At 56.3% G+C, this 15,980-nt stretch overlaps 1 protein-coding gene across 7 annotated transcripts in view; it reads right to left on the bottom strand.

Annotated features, from left to right (window-relative positions):
• GRM4 (glutamate metabotropic receptor 4) overlaps positions 1 to 14,023 on the bottom strand; it is a 122,809-nt gene extending 108,786 nt beyond the window's left edge. Inside the window, exons 1-2 of one of the 7 annotated variants that reach the window (XR_002126054.1) lie at positions 13,260 to 14,019; positions 1,086 to 1,983 (exon numbers count right to left, since the gene is read on the bottom strand). Coding sequence is in view for 5 of the 7 variants with exons in the window: in XM_019660885.1 (XP_019516430.1) it covers positions 1,086 to 1,604 (519 nt within the window). In the remaining 2 variants the exon portion in view is untranslated. Of the gene's footprint in view, positions 1 to 1,085; positions 1,984 to 5,741; positions 6,056 to 9,461; positions 9,617 to 10,964; positions 12,834 to 13,259 lie in introns of those variants that run through there. The other 6 variants (XM_019660885.1, XM_019660880.1, XM_019660887.1 and 3 more) reach the window with 6 other exon arrangements.
• Positions 14,024 to 15,980: the final 1,957 nt, after the last annotated feature.

Genomic DNA, 15,980 nt, shown 5'->3' with positions numbered 1-15,980 from the left:
TCTCTCTCTCTCTCTCTCTCTCTCTCTCTCTCTCCCTCCCTCCCTCCCTCTCCTCTCCCCACCACTCTCTCTCTCAGACACACAAACACACAAGCACACATATGCACACACACACAGTAGCACACAGAGAAAACAAGGAGGTTCAGAGAGAGGAACAGGCACATAATTATTGGTAAAACGCTTGTAATGTTTTTCTCTCTACCCGGTAGCTTTCAGTTGTTTTAGCAGCTTAGCGAAGCACTTGGCTCCAATTGAATTGCAAATCAGCAGCTCCTGCCCCAGGAAGAGAGGAAGGGAGGCGGCAAGGAGAGGATAGGGAGGGATTCCAGAAGGAAAGGGAGAAAGGTGTGCAAGGAGGAAGGGCAGACGGAAGGAAATGAGCGAGGGGAGCTTGATTCATGGCCAAAGGCACCAGAAACAGGGACCGCCTGCTCACCCCAGGCCTTTTTCCGTCCTCATCTCCATGCTCTGTGGGCTCAGTGGCCCAACCAACGCCCCACATGAAAAATCAGGACACATTTTCTAACCATAATCTTGGGGTGGAGCAGGAGGGCCACAAGGGGCTTTCTCAGTGACCCAGAAGAAAAACATATCTTTCCTGGGAGTTGCAATTATTTGAAAACAATGTCAAAACAAAATTCTTACTCTTTCTACCTGTCAAGCTCCAATATTCATATTTGGCAAGCTCCAATATTCATATTTTATTCTATCTATCTGTCTATCCTTTAATCTACTCTTCCGTCTGTCTGTCTTTTTCTGTATCCGCCTGCCTATCTCTTCCTCCCTTCTGTTGTTCACCAGCACTTCCTTTTCCCCTCGTGGTTCAGAGGAGGGAAGTTGACCCAGTAGCTGGCAGCGGCAGGGGCTGCTTCAGCACCACGGACAGCGCCACAAAGCTGGGTCCTGGCCCCGACACGTTTACTCAACTGGGCCTAAGCTCTCACCATAGGACAGTCCCCAAATTCCCAGATACTGCTCCCAGGGGAAAACTCTATCTCTGAAAGAGGAAAGAGGAGAAAAGAGCTGGTCAGGCCTGGCACCCTGTTGGTGGAAGAATACCTCTGGGCCAACCAGCCAGCACTAACCTTGAAGAGACGAAGGATGTTGGCCACCATGATGGAGACTGAGCTCCCTGAAGCACCGATGACACCCACCACACGTTCAGGCTTGGTAATGATGGGCGGGCCGCCACTGCCACAGCGGACCTCCGTGCCATCCTTCTCGATGAGCGCCTGCACAAAGGTCAGCGACTGCTCGAGGGCGTGGGTATCCCTCGAGCAGGTGTCCAGAATGCGGGCGCCCAGCGTGATGTTGGGCAGCAGGTCCGGGTCATTGTTGATGCGGTCCAGAGCAAACAGCATGGCCTCCAACCGGTGGATGCCCTTTTCTTTCTTCAGTTCTCCACAGGCCTTGCCCTCTGAGCCCCGGCCGTGCACCGGGAACAGGCCTCCCAGTGTGATGTCCCCATCTATGCGGATGGAATTCATGTGGGGGTGGCCCTTGGGCTTCCCCAGGGAGGAAGGCACCCAAGGGCCATAAAGGCTGAGGAGCAGGCAAAAGGGCAGCCGGGCCCTCCACCAGCCCCAGCCTCTCTTCCCAGGCATCTCGGAAATCCCTAGAGATCCATGAATGGCAGGCCCCACTCTTAGCCTTGGCAGGCCCCTGGCCCCACAGCCTGGGTGAGCATGGGCAGAGCGGCCCCCACAAGTCTCTCCAGGGCAGCTTCAGTAGCAGGGTGGCTGAGGGCAGCCGATGGGGTGAGCCATGCTGGTGCTCCTCGCCACTTGGGCAGCGCTCAGTTGCCGGCACAGGCCATGCCTGCAGATGACGGGGAATGGCCTTGGTGCAGCAAAGCTCTAGTCTTGGTCCTCACGTCCTGCAGGCCTGTTCTTGATGGATGACTGTGAAAGGAGGAGCGTGCTCCTAGCTTGGCGTATCTTGGCATCAAGGAGAAAACAGCTCCAATTCTCTCCTCCTACCAACCTTCAAAGGGAGAGAGAGAGAGAGAGAGAGAGAGAGAGAGAGAGAGAGAGAATCAAACAGAAGCCCAAAGAAGACATTAGTTATTCTGATCTCCCATCAGGAGCCTGAGAGGAGATGCTGGAGGTTATCGCCCAAAACTCCACAAATGCCCTGAGCTTGGTTTCCTCCTGAATGCTGCTCAACTTTAGCCAAAATAGGAGAGCTTAAGGCAGAAAATAGGTCATGTTTGAACACTTCTTAAGGCCTATACCCACTGCCATCAGAAGCCTAAGCATCAGAGAGGACACTCCCCAGGGAACAGCCTGGAACTGGCTTGGGAAGACAAGGGGCCTTCCTCAACATTCATCCACATGAAAGAGAAGCAAGAAACCAATTCTACTGGACCCAGCCCCATTTTAGAGATGAGGAAACTGAGGTCCAGAGCAGGAGAGCATTTTGCCCGAACGCCACCTAGAACCCAGCTTCCCAGCTCCCAGCTCTGGAACCAGAGACACTTAGGCTCCTTGGGGACTCAGAGACAAGGAAGGCCAAGGTTCCCTGGAGCAGAAACCAGGCTGCAAGCTGCTCCCTCGGAAAGCCAGAGGAAGCTGAGGCTGTCAGGGTTCAGGGTTCTCCTCCCAAATCAGAGCGCAACGTGGACCCTCCTATTTCGTGTTTCCACCCCAGCTGCCCAGCGGCTCCAGGCAGAGGGTAGACCCTGGGGCTCCTGAATGAGAAGCGAGCCTCCTTCTTCTCGATTGCTTGGCCACTCTCTCCCTTCCTCTCTCTGCTCATCTCTTTCTCTCTCAATGTCTCCATTGCTCCTTCTTTCTCCCCCACTTCCTCCCCCTGAGAGTGGAGCTCGGATTACGGCCTGAGCTACTGCACACTATTAGGATCATGTCATTATTGTTGTTGTTGTGATTAAATATTTATCCGCGAGGATCGAGGAGAGAACACCAGCTCTTCCGCATTCTCACTGCTAATTTGGGCTAATTTCCCCTGGGGTTCCTTCCCTCGCCCCAGCCTCCCTGCTCACAGCCAACAACTTCCCTCCCCGCAACATGGGGAGGCCACAGGGAGAAGGCTGGAAGCTGAGTCAGGGCTTGGCTAGAGGGCCAATCCCAGGCCCCCTTCCTCGTGCGTTTGCGAAATAAAGACCAGCAAGCCACCTGCCCCTTCTGTACCTCAGTTTGCCTAGCCATTTGGAAGAAGGGGTTGTGTTTGGATTGGGAGGTTTTCCCTACAGATAGGGTCCCTCTATCAAGGCCAAGCAGTGGTCTCAGAGCCACCCGCGTCCCACCTGTGATTTCCCCCCACAGAGGCCCTGACTGTTCCAGTTCTGGGGAAAGGGGAGGGGAGAAGAGGTTCCAGCACCTCAGAGTCCAGGCTCAGCATCTGGGCTTCTCTGTGCCTTCTGGACCCTCACCTCATATCTCGCCCCTCGTCGAAAGACTCCCTCCCTCATTAGCTCCTCAGAGGCCCAGGAGGCACTGTTAATTCTCCTTTGCTTCATCCTGCAGGTGAACCCTACCCAGCGGCATCCCAGTCACACAGCAGGTCAGGACAGGTCCAGGACTCAAAGCCAGCACCAGTCACACTGAGAGAGCACTGGGGACGCCCGCGGAAAAGCTTCCTAGCACCACCCTCACCCCTGAAGCCAGGATCCAGTGATCTAGGGCTGGAGGTAGAGGTCAGTGCTCTGGGGAGGAGGAAGAACGGTTAAATACAGGGGAGGAGTAACTATGCCTATATGGAACTGTGATCATCACTCACACCTCCGTGTGACCTCTTTCCCAGATAGCTGTGTGGACTGAGAGGATGTGGGGAACCAGTTGCTGATGCCAACACTGGGCAATTCAGAACGAAAAACTGAAGAAACCTTAGATCCCACAGTCCTGCTACTGTCCTGGAGGCCCCTAGAGAGTCCCCAGTTTCAAAATCTGTGAAATGGGTAGGTTAGAGTAAGACCCAGTCAAGGGGCCACATTGTCCCTGCAGGGGCATTGTCAGTTGTCATAGTGAGAGGGCGTCACCTACTAGCCTGAATCCAGACAGGGGTCAGAGATGCTGTGGGTGGGACAACCTGCACAATGAAACACTGTCTGGTCCAAATGCCACTAGTGTCCCGAGGAGAAATAACAGCAAATGACAACAAATTGCTATATGCCAGGCACTGTCCTAAGTGCTTTGCTTACATTTCCTCAGATAATGCTCACCTCCCTATGAGCTAGGTGGTATTTTTATCCCTATCACACAGATGAGGAGGCCGGGGCACCAAACCTCAGCAGGTAACAAAGAGCCCAGGGACACAGAGCTTGTGCAGGCTGCCCATGCCCTGACCAGTCCACCACACTGGCCCAGAGAGTCTCTCAGGCCCTGCCCAGCTCTAACAGGCTGGGAGTTCAGGCAGGGTTTTCCTGAATTTCAAATGGAGGGATTTTTGGCATCATGACAGGCTGTGTGCCGAGGCTGCAGCAGGGCATTCAGGCTAGGAGAGCAACCCACAGCAGCTTCTGACAGTCAGGCCCTGCTCAGGCTTCCAGAACCTTCCTGAGGGCTCAATGCTGGCTTCTCCTTGAAGCATAAGCACCTGTGGGCTAGGCAATGTGCATACACCGGCACATGCACACACACACCACAAAACACACACACACACACACACACACACACACACACACACACACACACACGCGCGGGAAGGAGACCTCAGTGAGGCGACATGGAAATATTTGCAGGAGTAGAATCAAGACCCCAAGGACAGAACCCTGCCCCAAGCTGGTCAGACTGCCCACAGGGCCTCCCTCCACGGGGACTGGGTCCCACTCCATCTCTCAGTCCTACCAGGCCTGCCTTTTCTGAGCTTCTCCAAAGACCTGGGCAAAGCACCACCTCTTCTAGCCTTCCCTCCTTCCTTTGATCATGTAACAGGAACAACAGAAAAGTAAAAATGCTGTGATTGAAAGGAGCCCCGAGAGCAGAGGCTGAGGGTGGGGCAGGTAGGGGAGCGAGGCTGCCTCCGTCAGCCCGGGAATGGAGGAGCAGGGTGGGAGGAAGCTTGGAACCCTCAGACCACCCCCCCCCAATTCCAAACCAGCCAGGGAAACTCCAACCTGGGACAGTTAGGGGGATCCCTCCCAGGTGAGGTCAACAGAATGGCGGCAGATCCGAGCCAGTGTGCCCACCCACCCCCAAGTGGGTGTCTCCTCCTGACCTTCCCTCTCCCTTCCGGGCCTCTCCCCTGGCCCCGTAGTCACTTCCCTCCCTAGCCTTTGCTAGATTCTTTGACTCCAGAAGAGGACAGAACTAGGCAGGAAGGGATGAGGCGCACAGTGAAGAACACGCAATCGTCTCCGCACAGCAATAGTTCACTGGCCAACAGCATCTTCCAGAACATTCTCTTCTGTGAAAGAGGATGTGAGGAGAGCTGGAGATGACTGCAATCCACCCTTCCCCGCAGCCCAGCCACCCCCACCACCTGAAAGCCTCTCTGCTATCTTAGGGCAGCACAGCGGTCTCCCAAACCTGCCTCAGTGACCCTTCCAAGTTTTAACAAGCAGCATTCCATGCTTTTCCAGGTCTAACCTAAATCCTTGCCTTGGCCACCAGGGCCTGAGCCAGAAACAACCACAAACCATGAAACAATCAGATCTAAAGATCACTACTATGATCTACTAAACTCAGATTTAGTTCTCACTGAGCTGCTTTTTATGCTCCCAAACCTGAGGAAATGGAATTCTCCCAAACACCAAAATAAAAGGCAGAGTCAGAGGGAATGACCTTGTGCTGTGCTCCCAGGGGTGGGGGCCGTAACCAGCAGGCTGTCCTCTTGCCGCTCTCTGAGGGGCTCTCAGGCTCCCAGCTCCTCTGCAGGCTAGACCCTCGGAGCTCAGCTAGGACAGCCAGGCCCAGCGAGGGCTCAGGGGCTGCTCAGGGGCTGCCTCCAGTCTGGTCCTCTGCCTTCTTTGAGCCAAGCCTCCCGACCAGCTGGCAGCCCCTTCCCCTCAGTGCTTCCATGTTCCCTTCAGCAGTTATTTCATTTCTATCACCTTGGACCCAGCCCAGCTCAGGTGCTCAGCAAAGCTCGGGAAGTGTGAATGGATGAGTGGAATCTGTTTTGGATCTCCTGAGCTGTTTAGATGCCTCATGTGGCACATTTCCACAGAAGAAGGAACTGGCAGCTCCACTCTCCCCAGGGGAAAGTGAAGGCAAGCGTGCAGTCTCTCCCCTCCTTCCTATACCCTCCTCCCCCAAGGGAGCTCATGTGGGTCCAAGACGCTGGGCCAGAGACCACCTCTGTAGCCTCCTGTCTCCTATCGCCATGGGACCCCCTGCACTGGAGAGGCAGTGGTGTTGCTGGCTGAACAGTCTGAACACAGGGAACAGGCCATCAGAAGCCATGCTCCACCCCAGCTGCACCAGCAACAAGCCCAGAGTTTGATCTTCACCTGCGTCCATGGGGAAAGGGGGTGACCTATGAGCTCCCTCAAACCCTAGCAACACAACCCTTTCCCCACTTGGACCACAACTTGAGGGGATCATGTCATACTCCACTTGATACCACTGCATCCCAGCCTGCACAGTGCCAGCATCCCCCACCAGGGCTTGTGGAAGTTAATGAATGATGTGATGCGAGTGAATGATTCCTGGGCTCTGCCCACCCTTCTCTCCCAGGTAATCCATTTCTATATTAGTAGAAAGGGCAACCCTGCTCCCAGGCACTCATCCAACCCACGTCTGTTCTAAGAGCAAGGATGACAGCACAGTGGTGGTCCTTTCCTGTGCCCCCTTCCCTTCACTTCCTGGAGCTGCTCCAGCTCACTAGCCTGGATCGTGAACCCTCCCAAGTTCAGAAACCCCAGACTTCCCTGTTCTACCAAAACAACAAGGGCCTGATTCAGAAGTGACTGGTTCTGTGCTGGGCATGTGGTGGGCATCGAGAAATTCGTGTGAAAGAAAGGTGGAAGGAGCGGGGGTTAGGGGGGTGGATAGAGAAAGAAATTCCTTACCTTAATGCCCATGGGAGCTAAGGAGGGAAAACCTTTCAGTCAATTGCCTGTGCTTCCCCCACCCTGATACCTCCCAGCTTCCGCCCTGTGATACTCATCCTTCAAGTAGCAACTGACATCTTTCCTCCTCCAGGAAGCCTGCCCTGGTTATCCCCATTCCTATTATCTCCTTCCTCCACCGTTAGTGCCATAAAGCCTCTCTTTGTGTTGTTATTTGGCACTGGTGAGCCTGAGAACACATTAAGGGCCTATCTGGACAGCACTGCCCTCAGCTCTGTGTCCTCTGTGCCTAGCCCAAGGTTCAAAACACAGGAAATTCTCAATAAATAACAAGACAAAGCCAGGTCCCTGCCCAGAGGCAGCATGGCAGCCACCCCACCAAGGCAGAGCCAAGGGCAGGGGGTCTGCAGCAGCATCCAGGTCCACAGAAGGCGATCACACCTTGTGCTGAATTCTTACAACCCTCTTGGTGTAATCAGGTACACGGGTCTGATAATTAAGTTCATGAACTTGTTGCAATGATGTTGCTAAGCCTTTTTGATATCCGAGGGATTATTCATTCTGAATTTGTGCCAGCTGGACAAACAGTTAACCAACTTTACTATTTGGAAGCGCTGAAAAGGCTGACCTGAAAAAGTTTGATGAAAATGACCTGAACTTTTCACAAACAATTCACGGCTCTTGCATCACAACAATGCACCAGCTCACACTGCACTGTCTGTGAATGAGTTTTTAGCCAGTAAACAAATAACTGTATTGGAACACCTCCCTACTCACCTGATCTGGCCCCCAATGACTTCTTTCTTTATCCGAAGATAAAGGAAATATTGAAAGAAAGACATTTTTATGACATTCAGGACATCAAGGGTAATACGAAAACAGCTCTGATGGCCATTCCAGAAAAAGAGTTCTAAAATTGCTTTGAAGGGTGGACTAGGCACTGGCGTTGGTGCATAGCTTCCCAAGGGAAGTACTTCGAAGGTGACCATAGTGATATTCAGCAATGAGGTATGTAGCACTTTTTCTAGGATGAGTTTGTGGACTTAATTGTCCAACCTTGTAGAATACTATCCCTTCTTCCATAACCATTCAGTTACTCAATGTGTCATTCAAATATGTGCTGAGTACCTGCCATGTTCCAGGCTCTGCTCTGGGCACTGGGGAAACTGCTGGGAGTGAAACAGACATAAATACCTGCCCTGTGGAGCCAACATTTCCAGTAGGGAGTGGCACAGGAGAGACAAATACATCTACACATAAAGGTGTGGCACTTCAGGAAATCAAGGCAGTAAGGAGACCTATCTTGACCCAGAGGGGCTTTTTCAGGAAAGAAAAAAGAAAAAGTCAGGGAAGGCTTCTCTGAGGAGGTGGCATTTGAGCAAAAATTAAAAACAGTAAAAGCATGAGCCATGTATCTGGGAGGAAAGCATCCCCGGTAGCAAGAACAGCAAGTGCAAAGGTCCTGAGGTAGGCATGTGCTTAGCATTCCTTGTTCAAGGAACAGAAAGGAGGTCAGCATGACTGGAGGGCAGTGGGAAGGGGGAGAGCAGGAGACAAGGTCAGAGTGGGCGCCAAGCACAAGATCAAGCAGGACCTTGTGGGCCATGGTGTAGACAGAGAAGTGACGGCCCACTGGATGTCTTCGAGCACAGCGACAGGCAGGGAATCATGACAAGAGAAAGCTGAAGCTCAAAGGGCAGCTACTTGCTAAGGTAGCTAAGCAAGTTTGCTTAGCTGAGGTTGCTAAGGTGAGCCACAGCAGCTCACATCAGCTGGAGGACAAAGCAAGCACCTCTCCTTGGCCCTTGATCCCACCAAGTTCAGCCCAGAATATTCTTAGCCCTGACCCTCTCCCTAACCCAGAGCCAGGGAGCCAGCCACCAAGCTCATGACTGCCCAGATCTCTTCCAACCACCAGCCCCCACTTCCGTACAACCCCCAGGCCTCTCCTTCCCACCCCCACGTGCCACCACCATCCTGTTTTCCAGCACAAGACCCAAGTGGGCAAGTGTCTTTGTTTGCAGCTGTTGCTATTGTGGGCTTCGCTGCTAATGCTGTTTCTTCCTCTCTCCTCCTTCTTCCTGTTTCCCCCTCCTTAAATCAGAGCTCCTCCAACCTCGGCACTGCCCTGGAAAGCTGGAGCCCACTAGCTTAGCGAGTCAACACCCAAACTCTACCCTCTTGCACAGCTATGAACATAACCACAGTTGTGGGTGAGACTTCTATCCCCAGGCCACAGTGAGGCCAGGCACAGAGAAGGGATAGTGACATCTAAGAAGCCATCACCCGACAGAAACTTAAGAATCAGGTCAAGTCCTCAATCTTTATTTCTATATTCAGATCTAAAACTAACCCTGTAGCAATGACAGTGCTTTAACTAGAGGTCATGGCCCCGACCAGAAAACAGGTCCAGGGGCTCTTATCTGTCCCCCTGAGGACCAGGGGTGGCTGGGGTGGGGGGCTGGTGTGGGGGACAGGGCAGGACACAAACCTCCTGGTCCTAATGCAGGCGGCCCAGCCTGGGATGAGCAGCTGGCTGAGCTCTCCTGGGACTCACTGTCGTCACAGCCACGGGCGGCCACTGCTTTCTCCAAGAGAACCCAGAGGCTTAACTAGGCACCACAGCAGGCTCGTCAGCACGGCTTGGCCCCGAAATGGCATGGGCTGTCACTGTGGGCTGGAATTTCCCAATTACTGCAGATAATATCTACCTTAATTGAATGGGGTCCAGATAATGTCATTATGCACTGCGTTCCCCAATTTATTTAATATACGTGTGTACACATATATTTATGCCTCACTGCTGCCACGAGATTGCTAAATGGTGAGGTTAATAATAAAACATTTCGACAGGAGTCATCAGCTTTAATTTAAGGGGTGATCTTTACTATCCTTGTGGTGCTCATTTTTCCAGAAAGCCGAGAGAGACACGGACAGATTGGAAAAGGCTCTCTCAGGCCTGTGGGCTAGGAGGTAGGGTGGGCAGGATTGCAGGGCAGGCTTCACATTTTCTAAGCAAGTTCTGTTTATCTACCTCCCTTTCAGGAGCAGGTTCAGGCAGTGAAAGAGAGGTGGGGGACTGAGGCAGAAGCCCCCAGAGTTTGATTCCAGGACTGGTGTGGGGTAGGGAGCCTGTTAGAAACACAGAGCTACAAGCCTTGGGTTGAGCAGGGAGGAGAGGCAGAGCAAGAGGACAGGAGGAGGCCAGGGTCAGTACTCAGCCAGTAGAGAAAGAGCTCCCAGGAGCGAGGGGGAAAGCCGCCTGCACTCTACAAGGGCCAAAGGCAGTGAAATCTCTAAATGAATTTTTGATAGTCCCCTGCTAACTAGGGCAGAGTTGACACAAAAACAAACCCTCCCTGCTCTTCCTAGGAGCCAGCACCAGACTGGGTGGGAGCAGCTGAAAGCTGGCGTCCTCTGCTCCAGGCCCCCTGCCCACCAGGGGAAGGTGCCTCCTCCCTTGGGTTGGCCTGAGCAACCAGCAGCTCATCTGCCAGCCCCAGCAAGCAGGCCAAAGCTGAGATGCCAGATCCCCCCGTGCCTTCTCCGGGCAGCAAAGGAGGCTACCACTCTGCAGAAGTGAGATAACCTTCCAGCCAGCAGCCTGCGGGCCCAGCTGCCCAGGCTGCCGGCAGGGTCTGCCCACTGGAAAGCTGAGTTCTAGGCTGAGCAGAGGAGGACAGCAGGGGTGGGCAGATGTCTTGGGTAGGTGGTAATTAGGGACTGCTGGCTCCACACTTGTCTAGGGGAGAGGATGTATCTCTTGGCTGTAATTATAACCCTCAGAAGCCGGTGGATCTTTGTGCCATCTTTTCCTGCCAGCTGTCCCCTTGCAGCAGGACAGGTTCCAGTGAGGCTGGGCTGGGGACTCCTCAGGAAGCGGGTGAGGGCTGCAGAGCCCTTCTGGCTTGGGCCTGCCCCCTGGCCCTTCTTGCTAGCACACTGCTCACTCACGCTCTCGCTCCATCACTCACTCCCAGGCTCCCTCACCTACCTCGGGCTGCCTGCCTGCCGCTGTGCAAGGCGCTCCCTCCTGGAAACGTCACGCCTCCAACAGATGAAGCCGCCCAGACGCAGGTTGGAAAGGGGGGAGGAGGGAGGGAGGAGCGGCCTATGCTGGGCCACTGAGGCGGAGAAAGCAGCTCAACTCCTGACATGCTCCTGCCTCCCCCTCCTCCCGCTCTGCCTGCTCAGGACCTGTTCCGTGTATCTCTGTTCTGTACATCCCCACCATCCCGTATCTCTCTCTCCTGAAAATCCACCATCAGCAGCGCATTCCTTTGGGTTAGGCATTGCCATCTTCCTCTTTGGGTCTCTCTTAAATGCAAAAGTCTCTGGGAAGGGTAGCCCTTGAAGTAACCAAGACCTCAGAGGGAGTAACTTTGCTGTTTTGTTTTTCTCTGAGAGGTGTGAAGGTGTTGACAGGTGAGGGACAGTTGATGGCTAAAAGGACAAAAGTTGGGGAGAGGTGAAGACGTGGTCACCTAATTCACAAGTGGGCAGACATACTCATCCAGGGCTAGTTAGGGGCTCAGGGGCATCAGCCCCAAAGGCCCCCACCCCATCCCAAAGGCAGGATTCTGTCTAAGGCCCTCCTGGAAGTGGTGGCCAGGAAGGGGGTGCAAGGGCTCTGACCCCACCCTCCACCACTGCCCAGGAAAGGTGATGGCCCCCTGCCTGGTGGGTGACCACATCCAGGAGACTCCAGACTCCTCAGTGGGAATTCTCTCTGCCACTTCAAGAAAGGTCCTCAGGACAGGCTCCCCACAGGTCCTCACTTCTTCGTGGAAGTTCTCCCACCACCTAGGCCCTGAGGCCTCTGAGGAGCTGAGCATGCATACCCAGAGCCTGAGGCCCAGCATCTCGCGTGCATCCAAGGGGAGAGTGGGACCGACCCAGGGCACATCCTGGGGGAGTGGGAAATGGGAACTAGAACATTCTTTACTTCCACTATGTGCTGGCCCCAAGGATGTGAGGCTGAGTAGCAGGCTGTGGGAATTAGGTGCCCCTTATGGGGAACTCTCAGAGCGCTGGCCACCCTGCCTACCCTGAGCCCCTACTCTCACCCCAAAATGGAGCAGGGAGGAACTATGCGCACACGCGCGCACACACACACACACACACACACACATACATACATACCTCCCCCATCACGGGGGCCTTTTTGCCAGACTGACAGAGGGGCAGACACACTAACCGCCGCTCCTACAGACACGTGGCTTCGGGCACCCCACTAGACAAACCCAGCTCAATACCGCAAAGCAGCTTTCTCCCGCACCAGGGGCAGGGATGCTGACAAGAAGGGAAAGAAGCAAGGAACCGCCTCCAAAAAGGACCTAAAGTCTGAAGGCAGGGGTGTCGCTCCTGGCCTGGGAGCAGGGGGCGCTCGTACGTTCGGGCCTCAGGACTCCCTGCCGCCGCCACTGCCGCCCATTTCAGCATAAACAGCCACAGACCGCCCCGGTGCGGGGGCGACTCTCTCAGTCAGGGCCTCCACCTCCCAGGCCGCCCCCGCGCAACCGGGAAGGGGGTGCTTCCAGCTCCTGGGTGCCGGGGAAGTCCGACCCCGAGGGGTCCCCCACCAACACACACACGCGCGCGCGCGCGCGCACGTGCGCGCGCGATCCGGCGGCCACAGAGGAATGAGTTCATCGGGGTCCGGGAGAGGGTCGGTCCAGAGTGTCCGAGGAGCACCTGACCCTTAAGTCCCGGGGCCGGGGGAGAGACCCCCAAACCCTAGGGCGCCGTCCCAACCCGCCGCGGCTGTGAGCAAGCAGGCGCCGGGCTCCGGCCGGTGGCGAAGGCGGTGCTGGGGCAGCCACGGGAGCGGGACGCGGTGCAGGAAAAGGAGCCGAGGCGCGCGAGGCTGTCACAGCCCTCCCGCCGGGAGACAGCAGGGAAGGGGTGCAGATAACGCCCCGCGCCCCCACCTGGCCTGCCTCCCCGCAGAGGGGCGCGCTAATGCCGCCGCCCCCACCTGAAAGCTGACACGACCCCCCACCCGGTAGAACCTGACATAGACCCGGACACCAAGACACTTTTCCCCCAGGCCCACAGAATAGCCGCTGTCCCATTCCGTCCCTTGGGGGCATTCAGAAAGCCGGGCCGGCCCCGAGGGAAGACCCTCCAGCCCCAAGAACTCCAGTCCGCTGGTCTTCCTCTGGGAGTCCTGAGCGCGGGAGCTCGTCAGAGGCCACCTCCCGGAGCCCCGGGGTCCCCGCCGCAGCCCGCGCCCTAGAAGCCGGAGGGCACGTTCCCCTCTGTCCGGTCCCCGCGGGCCATAACTCACCGAGCGCGGGCGAGGTCTGCGCCGCGCCGAGGGGTCGGTGGCGCGCCCGCCCGCCCCGGGGACGCGAGGAGGCGTCGGCCGGAGGCTGGTTCTTGCGGTGCCCAGAGCCGGGGCCGCGGCGGGCGGTGCTGACGCTGCGGACCGAGCCGCGCGCGGAGCCGCCCGGAGTCCTGGACGCCGCAGGGAAGAGCTGGCGGCCGCCCGGCTGCAGCCGCCACCAAGCACGCGGCGTTCGGTAGCTGCTCCAACGAGAGGGAGCGAGCCAGCTAGGGAGCCGCGGCAAGCCCTGCTCCGGCCGCCGGGGAGCCCAGCGTCCGAGCCGGAGGGAGCGGGCCAGGCGGCTCTGGGAATCGGGGTCCGGCCGAGGGGCTCCGGGGTAGGAAGCGAGTGGAGCGGGAGCTGAGCAGCGGGCGCAGCCGGCCGAGGTGCGGGCGCCGCGGCAGCGGCAGCAGGAAAAAATGAGAGCGAGCGAGAGACTGGAGAGCGAGGCAGACGCTGAAAGGGGAGGCTGCGGGAGGGGCTGGAGCGCTCGGAGCACGAGGGGGCGAGGGGACCGCAGCCACTCAGCCCGGCTCCTGCGGCCGCTGCCGCACTCAAGAAGGCGCCAGCCCAGCCCAGCCCGGCAAGTTTGCGCTGCAAGTGCGGGCCGACCGCGCAGCGCTTCCGCTGGCCTTTTAAAGAGAGCACCTGAGAACCCACCCCCGACCCGCACCTCCACCGCCGGAAGCCTGGGACTCTCGGAGCACACCGCCACCCTCCACGCCCGCCCTGCCGTCTGCTCCCTCGCCCGCCGCGCCCCCACCGGCGCCCTCTCCTGGAAACCCCTTTCTCCCCTCTTCCCGCCGTGCAGGTGTATCAGCTCATCGACCCCCAGGACGTGGCTCATCGACCCCAAAGGTCGAGGGTCAGGTAACACAGCCTCCCGACACACGTACTGAGAAGTACAGCAAAACAGCGATGCAAAGGGGTTGCGCTCCTCCCCACCCCCGTGCGTCACTAGAACCCCCACCCGCAGGGCTGCTTCTCGCACATCAGCACGAACAGCAGCGTGTGCCCCCATGTGGCATGTTCATTTGCACACCCCACTGCTTCTGGTTCAAGCATATGACACGGGAGAAACTGAGGCCCAGTGAGGCGATTCCACTTGCCCTTGATCGCCCGGCTTGTCTAGAGCCCATTTCCACTGAGGGCCTCTCCACCCCAGAGCCCTACAAGGCTAGGGGAAACCCCACCCCTTGGCCCACATCTCCTGGGTCTCCCTCCAGCATGGTTTGCAAAGTGTAACAGGTGGCCTGGGGCTGGAGAAACCCTCACCCAGCGAGAAGCTGGAGCCCCCGCTCTCCTTCCCAGGAGGCCGTATAAAATCCCAGGAGAAGGCTGGTGTTAGAGGCAGGCAGGGGAGGAAGGGCGGGGGAGCCATGTGGCCCTCTTAGGATTACAAGAGCATCTTGTCCCAGACTGCAGAAGCGGCTTCAATTAGAGCTGTGATGTGTGACTGTCCTTGTCCCGGGGAGGGTGCCCAGCACAATGCCACGGAGCTGGGGAGAGACAGTGGCTGGCCATTGGCCTCCCTATCCGTATCTCAGTCCTCCTGGCAGAGTGCCACCCTGTGCTCAACTGTGCCTAGGCCTAGGGGGAACTCAACTCTCCCTCACAGCCCAACCCCTAATTTCTACAGATAAGCCCCCTTATAGGTCAGGGGAATGACTGGGGGGGGGGTCTGGGAAGAGCAGGGTCTCACCCTCTCCCTCCTGGTCTGCCCTGTCTCCCTCCATGCTCCTTATCCAACACCCCTGCTCTTCCCAAAGACCCACTCAGGCACCCCTCCTCCAGAATTCTAGACTTACAGCGGGCCAGAGCCACATCTTGTTCACCATGGCTCATCCCATGCTTGGCACCTTGCCTAGCCCATAGTGTGAGCTCAATGAATGCTTGGTAAATGAATAAATGTTGGCAAAACACAAAACTCTCTTTGCTGTCACATGTAATGGCCCCAAATACATGTCTCATTTACCCAGTCAGACTGAAGTCTCTGATGGAAGGGCCTAGATCATGCATTTATTCATGTCTTTTTTGTGCAGCCAGCCATGACGGAGACCCTACTCCATCCCCAGCCCTGGGAAGACACATATGACTGCACATCACCCTGCTCTTGAGAAGTGCCCCCCGTGGCCATGAGCACCTCAGCACAACATGTTTTAGAGGGACAAGCTAAGGCCACGAAAATGCCTGCCATCCAGCAGCTCTGCCCAGTCAAGTGTGCACTGCTCTGGGCTTGCAGGGAACTCAAGTCACTCCTGGAGAGGCTGTGTCCTTGAGAACAGCCTACCTGGGTTCAAGCCAAACCCCGCTGGAGCCGGGGTCCTACTGCCCAGGGTCCTTCAGTCTCCTACCTATAGAACAAGGACCATAATAATGCCAACCTCAGAGCAGGGCTGCAGGGAGGGCATGCCAGAAGCCACCCAGTTGAGGGGATGCTGGGAGGCTCAAATTCAACTGCTTGGGCTTGACAAGTGACGTGTCCTGTCTTGAGTCTGTGTCTGCCCAAAAGATGAGAGTCGTTTGTTTGATTCATGCAAAGTTATCATAAGGGCTAGCGCCTGGTCACACTGCCAAAGCAGGCATGAAAAGGGAATGAAATAATATATGCACAGCACCCAGTCCTGGGTTTAGGTGCCTCTAAGCAGGAGCTACTGCAATTTTTACACAAGAGTGTAGTCC

Source organism: Hipposideros armiger, unplaced genomic scaffold (genome assembly GCF_001890085.2).
Source record: "Hipposideros armiger isolate ML-2016 unplaced genomic scaffold, ASM189008v1 scaffold_331, whole genome shotgun sequence".
NCBI classification, from domain to species: Eukaryota; Metazoa; Chordata; class Mammalia; order Chiroptera; family Hipposideridae; genus Hipposideros; species Hipposideros armiger.
The sequence above is the reverse complement of the archived record's forward strand: the minus strand, read 5'-3'. Positions and strand labels throughout refer to the sequence as shown.